At 47.9% G+C, this 15,332-nt stretch overlaps 2 protein-coding genes and 1 non-coding gene across 4 annotated transcripts; 1 reads left to right on the top strand and 2 right to left on the bottom strand.

The window, feature by feature from the left end:
* The first annotated feature begins 449 nt into the window (after positions 1-449).
* On the top strand, positions 450-7,345 carry C1qbp (complement C1q binding protein). The gene is made up of 6 exons (XM_006994103.4): positions 450-735; positions 1,149-1,299; positions 3,995-4,088; positions 6,325-6,420; positions 6,581-6,703; positions 6,949-7,345. Exons 1-6 carry the CDS (start codon positions 510-512, stop codon positions 7,096-7,098), a joined length of 840 nt encoding a protein of 279 aa, XP_006994165.1. The 5' UTR covers positions 450-509; the 3' UTR covers positions 7,099-7,345.
* Positions 7,346-7,401: 56 nt separating this feature from the next.
* Positions 7,402-15,035, bottom strand: Rpain (RPA interacting protein). Of its 2 annotated transcripts, XM_042282321.2 has the most exons (8): positions 14,783-15,035; positions 13,396-13,566; positions 11,835-11,895; positions 10,875-10,986; positions 10,658-10,721; positions 9,357-9,497; positions 7,642-7,728; positions 7,402-7,546 (listed from the first exon to the last, which is right to left on the bottom strand). In XM_042282321.2, exons 1-8 carry the CDS (start codon positions 14,861-14,863, stop codon positions 7,517-7,519), a joined length of 747 nt encoding a protein of 248 aa, XP_042138255.1. In that variant the 5' UTR covers positions 14,864-15,035; the 3' UTR covers positions 7,402-7,516. The 2 variants fall into 2 exon arrangements, with proteins under 2 accessions (XP_042138255.1, XP_006994166.1); XM_006994104.4 differs by lacking the exon at positions 7,642-7,728.
* Positions 9,142-9,260, bottom strand: LOC121831831 (5S ribosomal RNA). Its single transcript, XR_006075436.1, has one exon. It is a non-coding gene; the product is annotated as a 5S ribosomal RNA (ribosomal RNA).
* Positions 15,036-15,332: the final 297 nt, after the last annotated feature.

Raw genomic sequence — 15,332 nt, 5'->3', positions numbered from 1 at the left:
GTGTACGCCATGAATTCCTGCTCCATTACAACCTGGATGAATTGTTAGGGGGTGCAGAGGTTTCCAGAATGAATCCATCCTGCCCTTGGGGCGGGTCTAGTGTGGTGGGGACAGGACGCCCACTCCCCAGCAGCTGGGTGCAGGTCAGCCTGAGCTCTCCCGATATCTAGGCTGTTCCAGAAGACCTATAAGTGAGGTGATCTTGGAGTAAATGTCCGGCGCGAGTTGAGGTGAGACCTGAGCGCGTTCCACGAAGTAACAAAGCCTGGTGTGGGTTGAGAAAAGGGTGAATTGGGGAGAGTGGGCAGCAAGGCAGAGAACACGGCTACGGGATTCGGGGCCTCCCCCGCTGCACTGGCGGCTCCCGGCAGAGGGCGCAGTCTGGCCCGGTGCCTGCCGCCCTCTGACGTAAAAGAGCTTCCCGGGCGCGGGCGGGGCTTCCGGCAGTGCGCTAGGTCATCCGGTGTCTTGGCCCGGTCGTCCTTCCCTCGGCACGTGTCCTCCCCGCGATGCTTCCCCTGCTGCGCTGCGTGCCCCGCGCCCTGGGCGCCGCTGCCACGGGCCTCCGCGCCGCCGTCCCCGCCTCGCCGCTCCGGCAGCTGCTGCAGCCCGCGCCCCGGCCGTGCCTCCGGCCCTTCGGGCTGCTCAGCGTACGAGCGGGCTCCGCGCGGCGCTCCGGCCTCCTGCGGCCCCCGGCGCCCTGCTCGTGCGGCTGTGGAGCTCTGCACACCGAGGGTAAGGTTCGCACACCGAGGCTGGGGTGCAGGGGCCCAGCTTGGAACGGATCCCGAGCTGGACACTCGTGATCGTAGGTTCCCCTCCTCGTGTCTTGGAAATGTGACTTGGCAAAAGCCCGGAGGGGTCGTGGTTTGAAAATGCTGGTCATGTCTTCTGGCAAGTGGAAGCGGGTAGTAGGAAATGATTTTGTTTTGTACGAAGAGTAATGATAATCCGTGATGAGAAATAACTTCTGGAACCCAGTAAATACATCCTGGTGTTTTTACAGGGCGGAAACGGACGTTTTTAGGCGTCAATTGGGCTAGAAGTCTTACAGCAGCCATAGAAACAGATTAGACACAGTCCAGGTCTATAGGGTAAAAAAGCAAATAGGCTTTTCTCTTTTTGGACCATCTTGGTTTTCCTTTTAGGAGACAAAGCCTTTGTTGAATTCTTGACGGATGAAATTAAGGAAGAGAAGAAAATCCAGAAGCATAAGTCCCTTCCCAAGATGTCTGGAGATTGGGAGCTGGAAGTGAACGGGACGGAGGCTAAATTATTGCGCAAAGTTGCTGGAGAAAAGTTAAGTACTGGCCCAGGAGTTCTAGGATACTGAATCCCTTACTCTGCAGCACCTTGTCCTGGCCATCCCCAGAAGGTCCTGATTAGGCTCAGTGCTTTGATAAAGTGGTTTTTGAGGAAGAATGTAATTAGAAATTTTCTTAGGTTCCAGGGAGTACATTCACTGATACACATTTGCTAAGGCCTGGTAATTAAGGAGACATTAAGCAGCTCCAAAATGTGTATCGGAAGTCTGTTGGGATGGCAGACAACAGGCATTGGGTTATTGATGACAGTTCTGTACCTTGCCTGGATTTAGGCACTGGAATTTTAGGGAGTTTAAAGTACTGACAAATTCATTTGTTTAGGATTCACATAAAATTATCCCCTCTGGCTGGTGTTTGTAGTAACTGAGAATGAAAGCTATGTAACTCTTAAGTAACAGGATGAAGTTACAGTGTAGAGAGGCCATCAGAGGTAGAGGGTTCTTAGCCAAGCTCAGCTCACCCCGTCCTCTAAACTGCTTTGTTTTGAAACAGGGTCTCTATCTTGCGCTCAAGCACAGACTGGCCACAGGCTCTTGGTCCTCTGCTTGAGACACCTATGTGCTGAAGTCATAGGCCTGTGCCACCACACCTGGTGCCCCTAAAACTGTGAGGCCCTTGTTTGTGCTATTTCGTGTTATTCATTCACCCCCTCTTCCTTAGAGAAGTCCTACTCTGGCTCTGCTTCTCTAGCATGTGCAAGGCCCAGGATCGATCCCCAGGGCCTCGAGCACAGTGTGTTCTCACTTTTGTATAAGAAAGCAGTTTTATCCAGTGGGTGCCTGTCATCCTAGCAGTAGATGTGGGCAGAGATAAGAAAGTTCAAGGCCAGGTTGTGGTGGTGAACACCTTTAATCCCAGGGAGGCCAGCCTGGTCTACAGAGTGAGATCCAGGACAGCTAAGGCTACAGAGAGAAACCCTGTCTCAAAAAACCTTAAAAAAAAAAAAAGGAAGTTCAAGGCCAGGAGAGGGTCTGGCCTGCGGGTGCATCTGGTGATGGCCTTCTGGCAGGGTGATAAAGTTGTGGTTTCTGTCTCCTTAAAGCCTCTCAAATTCAATCTTGGGGAATCACCCTCCCCCAGCCCTTACCAGATTCTCCCTATCCACCCAACTCCATACCTTTTCTTTCTCTATCTTTAAAAACAACAAACAAAACAAAATGCCAGACACACCTTTAATCCCAGTACTCAAGGCCAGTGGATCTCTAAAGTCAAGGCTAGCCTAGTCTACAGAGTAATGCCTACAAAAACATCCTTGAGATCATTTTGTGTTGGCTTTGGGGGCCTACCCTGAAGTGTGATTGATAAAGGCATTGATACTCCTTTGTAGGAGACTGATTTTTTTTCCCTGGCAGCCAGTGCCAATTGCAAATATCTTGGGTGGGGCGGGAGCCCATCTGGCTTGAGCATGCCCAAAAAGACCCCCTTTCTAAACACCACAGTTGACACTTCCATTCTTTTGGACTACGAGGTACCCTGGACTTGATCCCCATCACTGAGGATCAGGGAGACGTCTCCCCTTCTTAATATTGTCATTAACTTTGGGGATTGGGTTCTTGCATGTGTAAGGGGAGAGTGTACGCCATATTCAGACTGCTTGCCTGACATGTGTGAGGCTCTGGGCTCCATCCCCACCGCTGCCGCCACCACACGCACTTAGACTTGTTAGTGTTAGGGCTAAGAAACCTGGGCAAGGGTTGCAAAGATCTGAGTCTGTTTTCTTGGAGTTCTACAGTTTCAGACCTTACAGTCTGTGACCCATTTTGTGAAAGGTTTTTTTTGGGGGGGGGGCATAGCATAACATACATAGATCACTTGTAACTTCACCAAATCATTTTAGGGGTTTTCAGCCAATTTTGTGGCCCAGGAATCCAGCTTGGGCCAAGGTTAGACGTGTTTTATGGTTCAGCCTGCCATTCTTTTTCTACGGCAAAGCAGCCTGACACAAGGCATTGGCCAGTTGGGCTCCAGGGAGCAGCGTTCAGTGTGCTCTTACATGGGTTGGCTCTGCTGAAGTAGAAGTGGTCCCGAACTTCTGCTTCCAGGTGTCGTGGCAAAGGAATTTATCTCATTTTAAGACATGCTTTGGCCGGGCAGTGGTGGCCCACGCTTTTAATCCCAGCAGGAGACAGAGACAGATGGATCTCTGTGAGTTTGAGGCCAGCCTGGTCTACAGAGCGAGTTCCGGGATAGGCACCAAAGCTTCACAGAGAAACGCTGTCTCGAAAAACAAAAACAACAACAAAAAAGACATGCTTTGTCACATAAAAATTCGTACAACCTAAAGTTACCACAAAAGGGCCAGGATGCAGCTGTGAACGTTTGCCAAGCATACACAGGGTCTTTATTTGAGCTCCAGAACCTCAAAAAGCGGGAAAGGAAAAGTTACTGGGTGTTTCAGTTCCTTGTTTGTGATTGTGCAAGGTGAATCTGTTCGGCAGTGTTTTGTGAGGCTTTTTTCTGGGGCAGATGACTGCCCACCTCAATCAGCTTCCCTGGAAAGACCAGGATGCCAGCCTTGTTTAAAAGTTCTCAGTTCCCAGCGCAGCCAGCTGGGGTGGAGACATTGTTTCAGCTGCCTTTGCGCGGTGTTACTGTAGCAGGCCTCCCTCTTCTGTGTATAACTCAGTTAACATTGGACTTAGTGAGTGTGTTTTCACTTGCCTCTCTAGGATCACTGTCACTTTCAACATTAACAACAGCATCCCTCCAACATTTGATGGTGAAGAGGAACCCTCACAAGGGCAGAAGGCTGAAGAACAGGAGGTAAGCTAGTCATACTGCAGCCAGCCATTTATCTATCCTAAAAGGCCAGGGCTGGGTTTTTTTGTTTGTTTGGTTTGGTTTTTTGAGACAGGGTTTCTCTGTATAACAGCCCTGGCTGTCCTGGAACTTGCTTTGTAGACCAGGCTAGTCTCAAACTCACAGAGATCCACCTTTCTCTGCCTCCCAAGTGCTAGGATTAAAGCCATGCGCCACCATACCACTCTAGAAGGATTGTTTCTTTTCCCATCCCATCCCCCCCCCAGACAGGGTTTCTCTCTTTGTGCCTTTCCTGGAACTCTCTCTGTAGACCAGGCTGGCCTCGAACTCACAGAGATCCGCCTGCCTCTGCCTCCCGAGTGCTGGGATTAAAGGTGTGCGCCACCACACCACCACCCGGCTTTTCCCATCTTTTAAAAAATTTCTCTCCTGCAGCCAGGCCCTAGTGTCACATGCAGTTAATCCCAGCACTTGAGAGACAGAGGCAAGGGAAATCTGAGTTTGAGGCCAGCCTGGTCTATAGATTGAGTTCCAGGACAGCCAGGGCTATACAGAGAAACCCTGTCTCAAAAAATCCCCCTTCCCTCCCAAAATAAAAATTTTTTCCTCATGCTAGGAGGAGGTGGGAATGTCACTCCCTGTGACTAGAGCAGTAGTTTGAAATGAGTTTCAGCTGGAGTTGAGGGCCCTGTTTGAGGGTACATTGCCCCCCTGCAGGCTTTATTGTTGGGCCTGTGTTCTCTTAAAGCAAAGGAGCTATGCCTGTGTTTTGGGGTAGGGGAGTTCTTGGTATCAAGACAGTATCATTTGATACTGTGTAAAAGTTTGATTTCAGTGTAAAAGATGCTCTAACAATTGGGTGGTCAGTACTAGTCATTTGGCCAAAATAAGGCTGAGGGACTTAAGAAAAAAGTTGTAAATTATGTTTATTCATTCACTTATTTGTTATGTTATTTGTATGTGTGCACTTGAAGAAGTCAAAAGCAACTTCCCAGGAATCAGTTTATCCTTCCGCCATGCGGGTCCCAGGGCTGAACTGAGGTCCTCAGGCTTTGGCAGCAAACACCTTTACCTGATGAACCATCTTGTTGCTAGCCCAGCCTTAAGAGATTTTTAACATTTGGCCAGCTGAGATTTTCCCTTAGGGTGCTGGCCCACATGGCTGGATCTAGATAATTATCAAGTGTTTTAGAAATGGTATGCCTGGCTTAAAGCCAACCACTGTGAGGGCCACGGGATCCCCGGGACATCTGACTAAGCACATGTCGGCACTGTTTACACACAAGTGTGAACAGCCGAGTCCTTGTTGTGCTTGTCATAGCGTACACCCCGACTCCTTACCCACTGTCTGGGCCTGTCCCTTGGGTCACCGTAAAAGGAAGCTGCTGCGTTTCCGGTTAAGGTGGCCACTTACCATCATAGCTCTGTGTGCCGGGCTCCAATCCTGATCTACAGCAGTCACGGGTAGGAGCTCCAGGTCCATGCTTTAGCACTGCAGGGTGTGGGAGCAGAAACAGCTCTGAAGGGCTGGTTCACAGCTGTGTCTGGACTTCAGGCACCACTGTAAACCCTGTGTTCTTTTAGAAAGTAAGTTGCCAACAGGATTGATGAACTGCTTTAGTGCTATGTGGGAAGACGGCCATAACTATCACACTCTGCCAGTCCAGGTGTGTGCACCCCAACAGCCTGGCTAATGTTAATTGTTTTCTTTACTCTACCCAGCTCCTGAATAAATTACCCACAGAGGCTTATTATTACTTATGGATACCCGGGCCTTAGCTTGGCTTATTTCTAGCCAGCTTTCCTTAGCTTAAATTATTCCATCTACCTTTTGCCTCTGGGCTTGTTTTATTTCTGTATATCTTACTTTCACATACTCCATGGTGGCTGACCCCTAGTGTCCTCTCCTTGTTCTCTTGCTCACTCTTCTTTTCCTCCCAGATTCCTCCTATTTATTCTCTCTGCCTGCCAGCCCCGCCTGTCCTTTCTCCTGCCTCGCTATTGGCCGTGCAGCTCTTTATTAGACCATCAGGTATTTTAGACAGGCAAAGTAACAGCTTCACAGAGTTAAACAAATGCAACATATAGGAGTGCAACACGCCTTAATATTCTGACAGGCTAATGATATCCTAATCTAGCGGCAGTGGGCATCAGACACTCTGCACCACCTGAAGCCATTGGTCTGGGTGTGTGCACCCCAACAGCACTGGCATGTACTGACTTGTCCCTGTTTCTCCAGCCAGAACTGACATCAACTCCCAATTTTGTGGTTGAAGTCACAAAGAGTGATGGCAAGAAGACCCTTGTACTGGACTGTCACTATCCTGAGGATGAGGTTTGTAGGGTGGAGTGTCTTCTGATCATCTTCTGATCTCATGTAGCATGTACAAGAACCTGGTAATCTAGACCAGCATGGGAGGGGAAGGCAGGTGAGAGTGGGTGGGAACTGCAGAGCCTTTCTTGGCACCTCAGTTCTTACCTCTGCTGTCTCTCAGATCGGACAAGAAGATGAGGCTGAGAGTGACATTTTCTCTATCAAGGAGGTTAGCTTTCAAGCCACTGGTGACTCTGAATGGAGGGATACTAACTACACACTCAACACGGACTCCCTGGACTGGGTGAGTGCTGGCTGAGGTGGAGGGTCAGGAATGGAAGTGGTGTTTTGTGTTTTCATGTGTGCAGTGGCCTATGTCGGAATGTCAGAGGACAGCTTTGGGGACTTGGTTTTCTGCTTCTACCTTTTTCTACCCTTCCACTCTGTGGGTCCCGAGAAACTAACACCTTTACCTGTTAAGCCATCTTGCCGACCCATTTTTGATCTTGTTCCGCTGTTATTCAGGCTACTCAATATTTTTCTTCCCAGGCCTTGTATGACCACCTGATGGATTTCCTTGCCGACCGCGGGGTGGACAACACTTTTGCAGATGAGTTGGTGGAGCTCAGTACAGCCCTAGAGCACCAAGAATATATCACCTTTCTCGAAGACCTCAAAAGTTTTGTCAAGAGCCAGTAGAACTGTGAGAGACTGGGGGCTTAATTTAAATGGCAAGCTTTAGCCAGTGAACAAAAGCGATCTTGACATCAGAATTATGCTTTGAAATGGCCGTCATCCTAATATCATGGGAGGAAGAAAGCAAGTTTACATTATTGCTTTTGCGCTTCCAATTGCTATTCATTTGGGTATTTTTCTCCTGTATAAGTCTATTGTTTGTAGATTTTTGTATAACATAATGATGGATAATAAAATTGATTTTATCTCCTCCAAGAAGAATCAGACTCTCTTTCTTTTGCTTTGCATCAGAACACCAATAGCAGAGATGTTTGAAAAGTTTTAATGTAAAATAAGTTATATACAAGAGGCTTGTGCATGCAGAGACCCTCTCAGAGGGAATGACTTGTCAGCCCAGCAGTGAAGTGTGAGGCCAGGATGACTAGAGGATCACAGCCCAAGTGTCACAAGCCTGGATTAAACAGAAAACAAGTTAGTGTAAATTACATTCTAGCCATGAACTATTAGGTGGGCTGGTCTTAAACTCCTGGGCTCGAATTATCCTACCTCAGCTTCCCAAGCAGCATACGTTGCCATGCCTGCCTGCTTGCTCTTTAACTGCCCTTTCCATCCTCTCCAGTACTTGGTCTGAAACTGACATTTAAAAGAACTTGGTGCACACCTTTCATCTCCAGCACTGGAGAGGAGGAGTTTGAGGCCAGCCTGGCACATGTAGCAAGTTCCAGGCCAGCCAGGGTAGATCACATTTCCCCCAAAAAAGAATTTAACATGAGCTCTGCTACCATTTGAAATTCTACAAGGCTGATTTGCTATTTCTCTTCATGTGTGTGTGTGTATGTAGGCCTCAAGTTGACAGATGTCTCCCTCAGTTGCTCTCTTGACCAAGGACTCTAGCTTAACCTGGAGTTCCTTGATTGGCTAGTCTGTAAGTCAGCTTGTCTCAAGCATCTCCCTGCCTCTAGCCTCGTTAACTGGGAGATTATAGGTAGCCACCATGTCTACAAGGCCTTTGTTTGTTTTGTTTTTTTGAGACAAGGTTTTTCTGTGTAACAGCCCTGGCTGTCCTGGAACTCACTCTGTAGACCAAGCTGGGCTCGAACTCAGAGATCCCCCTGCCTCTGCCTCCCGAGTGCTGAGATTAAAGGCGTGCATCACCACATGGCTTTTTCTATGGGTTCTGGGGATCCAAACTCAGGTCCTCATGCTTGCAAAGGAGCCATCTCAGCGCTGCACTTATTTCTAAGAAGGCTGAGGCCATTTGGCCTGTGCCTCATCAACTCTCCTTCCACTTTAGTTCACTTGTAAACCATTAACTATCTACTGTGCACCGACTCTGGAGAAAAAATAAACATACAGTAGGGGTAAGAAAAACAAGTGGGAGGAAAATAGTCCTTCAGAAACAGACAAACAGGTCACTCCACAGTGTTAAGGGAAACCTGGTGTCAGGTACAGCTGGAGCCCAAAAATACTGGACAAGTTTATGTTTTATGTGTGGTTCAGGTTATTACTGAGTATCTGGCACACTGTAGCACTCAGTGACTCCAAAGTTCCCCTGCTTGGGACCTGGAAGCTGTAATATGTCACTGGTTCCCACAGCAAACTCATTCCATAGGCTTTAATTCTTGTGCATGTGTGTGCGCACGCCACACACACACACACAACACACACGTGCACAAGCACACTATATGTTGTGGAAGACAAAAGAAAATTTGCAGGAACCGGTTCTCTGCTTCTACCACATGAGGGCCAAGGCTTGAACTCGGGTTGTCAGGCTTGGCAGCAAGTGCTCTTACCTACTGAGCCATCTTGGCAGCCCAACATCTGTTTTTGAGACGGGTTCTCACTATGTAGTCTAGGCTGGCCTTAAACTCTCCCTGTTTCAGCCTCCCTAGTACTGGGATTACAGATAAGTGCTACCACACCCAGCTGTGAAGTAAATCCCCCCAAAAAACATGTTTATTTACTTTCTATGAAGTAAATTCCCCAAAAAAACATGTTTATTCACCTTTTTTTTTTTAATTTTTATTATTTTTTTTTTTTACTTTAAGCCTACAGCACCTGGTATTCCCAGGCGGTCTCCCATCCAAGTACTAACCAGGCCCAACCCTGCTTAGCTTCCGAGATTAGACGAGATCGGGCGCGTTCAGGATGGTATGGCCGTAGACTATTTACCTTTTCCTAAGCCATTATTTCCACCAAGAGGGGAACAGAACTGACTGCTGATGTGCTCTTGCAACTGACTAGATCCCATGGAGGCTTACCAGGCAGCTCATCAGAAGACTGGGCTTTTCTTCTGTTCCACCGGTGACTGAAAATTCAGGCGTGTGGGGACAGTGTGCACCGTGTTCATTTATGTTATCCTCCAAACAGGCACGCAGCTTCTGCTCTGTCAACCCTGGAGACTGGCAAAGTTCAACCACAACTAATCTTTTTAAATTTTTTTTTTAAATGCTTTTTTTTTTTTTTTTTTTTTTTTTTGGTTTTTTTCAAGACAGGGTTTCTCTGTGTAGTTTTGGTGCCTGTCCTGGATCTCGTTCTGTAGACCAGGCTGGCCTCGAACTCACAGAGATCCACCTAGCTCTGCCTCCTGAGTGCTGGGATTAAAGGCATGTACCACCACCAGGCTTAAAATTTTTTTATTGGTGTTTTTGCCTGTATGTGTGTCTGTGTGAGGGTGTTGGATTCTGGAGTTACAGACAGTTGTGAGCTGCTATATGGGTGCTGGGAATTGAACCCTGGTCCTCTGGAAGAGCAATCAGTGTTCTCAACCCTGAACCATCTCTCCAGGCCCAACTAATCTTAAATACTGTATAACCAGCAGGTTGACAACCTGAATCGCCAGTCAAGACACTTTGATTCTTTGGAGGCTTAGACTGTTGGGGACGGCTGGGATTGCAGTCAGGTGGGAGAATGCTCGCTGGGCAAACTCCCAGCACAGTGTAAAGACCAGGTAGAGTGACACAAGCCTGTAACCCAGCACCTGGAAGGGACGTCAGAAGGATCAGAAGCTGAGCTATAAGTGAGTTTGAGGCCAGCCTGGGCTACTACTAGACTCTGCCTCAAAACAAAAAACAAAAAACAAAAAAAAAGGATCTGGAGAGATGGCTCAGTGGTTAAGGGCACTCGCTGCTCTTCCAGAGGACCTGGGCTGACAGCACCCACATGGCAGCTCACAACCATCTATAACTCCATTTCCAGGGGACCCAACACCCTCTTCTTACTTCCAGGGCTCCAGACACATACACAGTACACAGACATACATGCAGGCAAAACATGGGAAGTCTATCTGGTAGGCTACTAGGAACAGATCTTGTTTCCTATTGGCCAAGATGCTGAGGAGTCCTGGCTTTCACCTCATGGGGCCATTCTACCATGCTTTCCCTGGCATGATGCACTGACCCCTCTGAAGTCCTAAACCAAAATAACCCTCTCTCAGGTTATCGCTGCAGGATCCTGTCAGTGACAAGAAGGGTAACGCATGGATGTGTACAACTGACTCCAAGCCGCCACCAGAGGCTCTTGAATACGGTCGGTGTAATAGGGAATGTGTGTGGACACTTACGTGAAATGGGATGTGCAGGCCACACGGACACGTGACCACACTGTTCGTTATTCTCAGGTTGTACCTAGAGACAGAATTAGGATTCCCAGATCACTGTGGTAACAAGACCTGGTTCTCTATACCTCTCAGTCAATAATCTAGGGGGTAGAGGCATCACCCTCACTGTGGAGTAGGGAATGAGAACCGACAGTACTAAAAAGATTTTGAAAAGCCTTACTTTATGCACACAGGACAGATGAGGGGGTTTGCTTCCCACTCAGCCAACATGCTGTTGAGACAATTTTCATCAAACTGTAAGCTCTTCTCATACTCGCTTATGATGGACTTTTCTGCAAGGCAAAAGGCCCGGGATTGTCTGGTACCCGTAGGGCAGGTCTATTCTGTTTTACAGATAAATGTGAAACCCAGTCAAGACAAGGCTATATGGAGTAAGTCACTGTGATATAAGATGCAAAACTGTGTACACTACACGTACTGTTCTCAGAACCTCAAGAAGCAGATGCTCGCAAACTCATGGGCAAACAATAAAGAATGATGAAAGCTGGCCGTTGGGCGTATACGTAAAGATGTGCCCACGCATGCAGAGTGACAAGTTTACTATTCAAGAGGCGGGTTTCGTTATGCTACCCTGGCTATCTGAAACTGGGGCTCAGTCGCCTTCCTGAAAGCCCACCCTCCTCCGTGAGATCACAAGCCGCTGGCCCTACAGGCACAGCCACAGTGCTCAGGTGAAGGAAGAAGCAAGAGGCAGCATAAAATAAACATGGACGCTGCTTCCCAGCTCTCCCACTGACTAGCTATGGGACCTGTGTGAGGATACTGTTTTCTATTCCGTCTAATCCCATCTTTCACAGCAGTCAGAATGGAGGAAACGGCATCATGAATGAGAAGTTCCTGGCACAGAGCCAACGGCCCTCACTGTTGGGAAGACAGACGGCCAAGAATTAAGAGTCCAAACAGCCTCCTGGACACTCAACTGAGGATCGAAGTCCAAGGACAGGAATTAAGAACTAATCCTAGGGCTGGGGATACAGCTTTAGAGTTTGCCTCCAAGCCAAGGCTCTGGGTTTAATCCCTAGCCCCCAAACAACCGAAAACAACAAAACCAATCCTGAGTCAGGGACAGGCCAGCACAAGGGTAGGTGCACGTAGGCAGGAAAGACTACCCTGGAATTACCTTCATCACACAGCTCCTGTTCGATGTCCTGCAGCACAGCGAGGTCCCCTGGCAGTCCCAACTACAAGAGAAAGTGGAGGGCAGGGAGTGTGGCTCAGATGGGCAGCACGAGCCCAGCATGCAAGAGCCTGGGTTTAATTCCTGAGCGTGGCACAGACAGACAGACAGACAGACGGAGGAGAAAGCGGTGTCTTCACCTTCCATGTGAAGTATTAATCGGCCACCAGGTCCCATGGGGATCTGTAACCGAAAGCTGCCTCGAAGACCCCAGATTGACCTGGCAAAATTGGTCTGGTTTGCCTGCAGAATCTGCTGACAGTACAGCAATGTGGCCATGCTAAACTAACAACAAATGATCAAAGTACCCACCACCAAATTTAAGGAAGACAAAATCAGGCAGCAGTTAAGGAAAAGTCCTAAGACTGGCCCTGTGAAAAGGACTAGTCTTAGAAAAGCTGTTTTAGCTTCTGTAAAGATGGAATAAGACCGACCTGAGAGGCCTGTTGTGAGCACTAACTGTGGTGATGTTGTGCTGATGATTTAGCACACTGTAGGACACACAGATGCCCCTGAAAATGCATCATTATTATACAGTGCTTTGATGGTTTCAAAGGTTTTCAAGTTTTCCTACACAATTGTGCCATTTTCCCTATTTCATGTAAATGTAAAAACTAAGGCTCAAAGAAACACAGTAAAGCTGTGAGTCAGTCAAACTAAACAGAAATCCTAAATCCTGATGCTAACTCATAGCCTTGCCTGATACACTGTAAATAGTTTTCTCTCTCTCTTTTTTTTTTTTCAGCGCTGAGGAGCTGAGGACCGAACCCAGGGCTCTACCACTGAGCTAAATCCCCAACCCCAATATTCTCTACTTGGTCTTTACAGAAGGTTGTTTTTTTTTTTGTTTTGTTTTGTTTTTTTATTTTATTTTTACTTATGTATACAGTGTTCTGTCTGCTTGTTTGCCTGCAGGCCAGAAGAGGGCATCAGATTTCACTATAGATGGTTGGGAGCCACCATGTGGTTGCTGGGAATTGAACTCAGGACCTCTGGAAGAGCAGCCAGTGCTCTTAACCTCTGAGCCATCTCTCCAGCCCCCTGTAAATAGTTTTCTATGGACACACAACTCCAAACTCTGATTGGCTGGAATCAGAATGTTGCTGTGGACATCCTTTTCAAAGAGAGGTCCCTAACCCATTCCTAGTGAGTCAAAATTTCCAATGGGGAAAACAAGAATGACATTTCCTTCCCTTTTAGCTTCATAAGTTTAGTTTCATTACAAGGTTGCCACATGCCTAAAGTCTAGTACTGCAGAACCATCAATATAGAATAATCTACTCAGAAGGAGAATGGCCTGAGCCAAAAGAATTATGCTTGGGGGCTGGGAAGTGGGTAGGTTGAAAAGACCTGGATAACCCTCCCCGCCCCCTCTCCCTCTCTCTCAATAAAGCTCTAAAAGGGTAAAAAAAAAAAAAAAAAAAAAGACCTGGATAAACAGAAAGATGTCTCCAGAAGTTCTTTGTGAAGTAGCCAGCCCCTAGCTACAGCCCCCTTGCCTGACCTGAATCAAGGCCTCTGGATAATTCTCTACAGACTGCAAAGAATTCCACTCTTCCTCCATCACTTCTTGCACAAGCAATCTGTCTGAGGCTCTCCCTGGTGTACTGCTTGCAGCTTGGCGGTACTTGTTCAGGAGCCTGTGCCGGCTGTTTCTCATTCTCTCGAGACATCTCTGGGGGGGGGGGGGGGTTAGAACAGTAAAAGAAAGAAAAGGTTAATTCCACTAAAAAAGAAAGAAAAAAAACCCAATTAGTTCGTAAAATATTAAAAGAATTTTAGATGCAAAATTTCATATTCTCAAGTCCTCATCCACACACAGGTAAAATCACAGTGCTTTGTTCATGCATCTCCAGATTCCTATATTTTAGATTTTTATCTTGAATGCAAGCAGTTGGGTACACAGCATCTGCCTGCATACACAGACTGACCTCAGACATTTATATGGCTTCCAAATTCCTGCTACTGTACATATGGCTTTAGTAATGATCTTCTACAACAGTACTTCTCAATCCTGATGATTTTTTTTTATGTGCATATGTGTGTGCCTGTATGAGTTTATGTGCACTGCATGAGTGCAGGTGCCCACAGAGGCCGGACGATGGCAATGGTGGATGCCTTGGAACTGGAGTTACAGCCACCAGGTCCTGCTGCAGGAGCATAAGTGCGCTTAACACTTAGCCATCTCTCCACCCTCAACTCAGGACGATGTTTGGTTGTCACAGCTCTGCTGGTAGAACTGCTATTGGCTGATGCCACTTAGGAGGTAGGCCAAGGAATCTGCATCTAAGTGTTCTAAGTCGTACAGAACAATCTCCCATAACAGAACTTTCCCCTTCAAAATGTCAGTATTCACGGCTGAGGAACCCTACTCCACATAATATTTCCAGCATTGCGATTGATTTTTCTAGAATATACCCACTCCTTTAGAGATTGCAGAACACAGAGCTATGCTATTTCTCAGAGGGACTATTTGACTTCAGAAGGCTTACTACAACTCTCCTAACAGTAACTGAGATTCTTCTGACTCTTCAGAAGAAAAATAACTTCTATCTCACAGGACATATGAATACAGAGTGCTTCTCTCTGTAACTCAACGTTAAGTGGTGGTGTCACAGCAGGCATCAGCTACCGCTGTCATGACACTTAACATTTGAAACAAACTCGAATCCAAAAACAAAGCTTCCTGGGATAGCACCCACTCCAGCCAAAAGCCCGAAAGGTAGCAGGCGGTGGCCAGGACCCAGTCCTGTGGCCGTAGTCTTGAGTTCGAGATCCATCTCGCTGGCTCCGAGCACCTGCTTCACGACCAATAGTGAAGCGAGGGAACAGAGGACAGTGGTCCTTGGGACAGATTAGGTAAGTGATTACGACCCAAATCTCACACTTACCTTCCTGAAAGCTTCTTTCCAGGGCGGCGAGCCCACTTGTTTGTACAACCAGCGGTGCGGAGACCCCGAGGACTCTGCCATCTCCTAACCGGAGACGGCTCCCAAATCCCCGCCCCCCTAGCCGCGCGCAAAGGATTCCGGAAGTTCTCGTTTCTGGGCGCTGACTGCCCTGCAGGTCGTGAGGTCTTCTAGGAACTCTCTAGTGTCTATCCCCTCACAGAGGCAGGCTTAGGGAAATCCACGGATGAAGTAGCGACTGATGAGGAGGAAACACCACCTGGGCTGAGGGAGGAGAGTCTCGAGTGAAAGTTCTGAGTTTATCCAGGGGAGGCGTCAGCAGACAATTAGATGCACACATCCCGTTCTTAGCCCTACGCACTGGCCTTCCACAGCCGTCTCTAACCCCGCCAAGTGGTTGGCCCCGCCCCGCCCCGCCCCGCCCCGCCCACTTTGGCGTCATTCTGCGGCGCTGTAGATTGGCTTTCCTCTAGTGATGCCTGCCCAGTGGGCCCACCCACTAGGGGATACCCACTCGCTGATAGGCTGAAGC

The sequence above is a fragment of the Peromyscus maniculatus genome, chromosome 8 (genome assembly GCF_049852395.1).
Source record: "Peromyscus maniculatus bairdii isolate BWxNUB_F1_BW_parent chromosome 8, HU_Pman_BW_mat_3.1, whole genome shotgun sequence".
Classification (NCBI taxonomy): Eukaryota; Metazoa; Chordata; class Mammalia; order Rodentia; family Cricetidae; genus Peromyscus; species Peromyscus maniculatus.
This window is presented reverse-complemented; position numbering and strand designations above follow the sequence as displayed.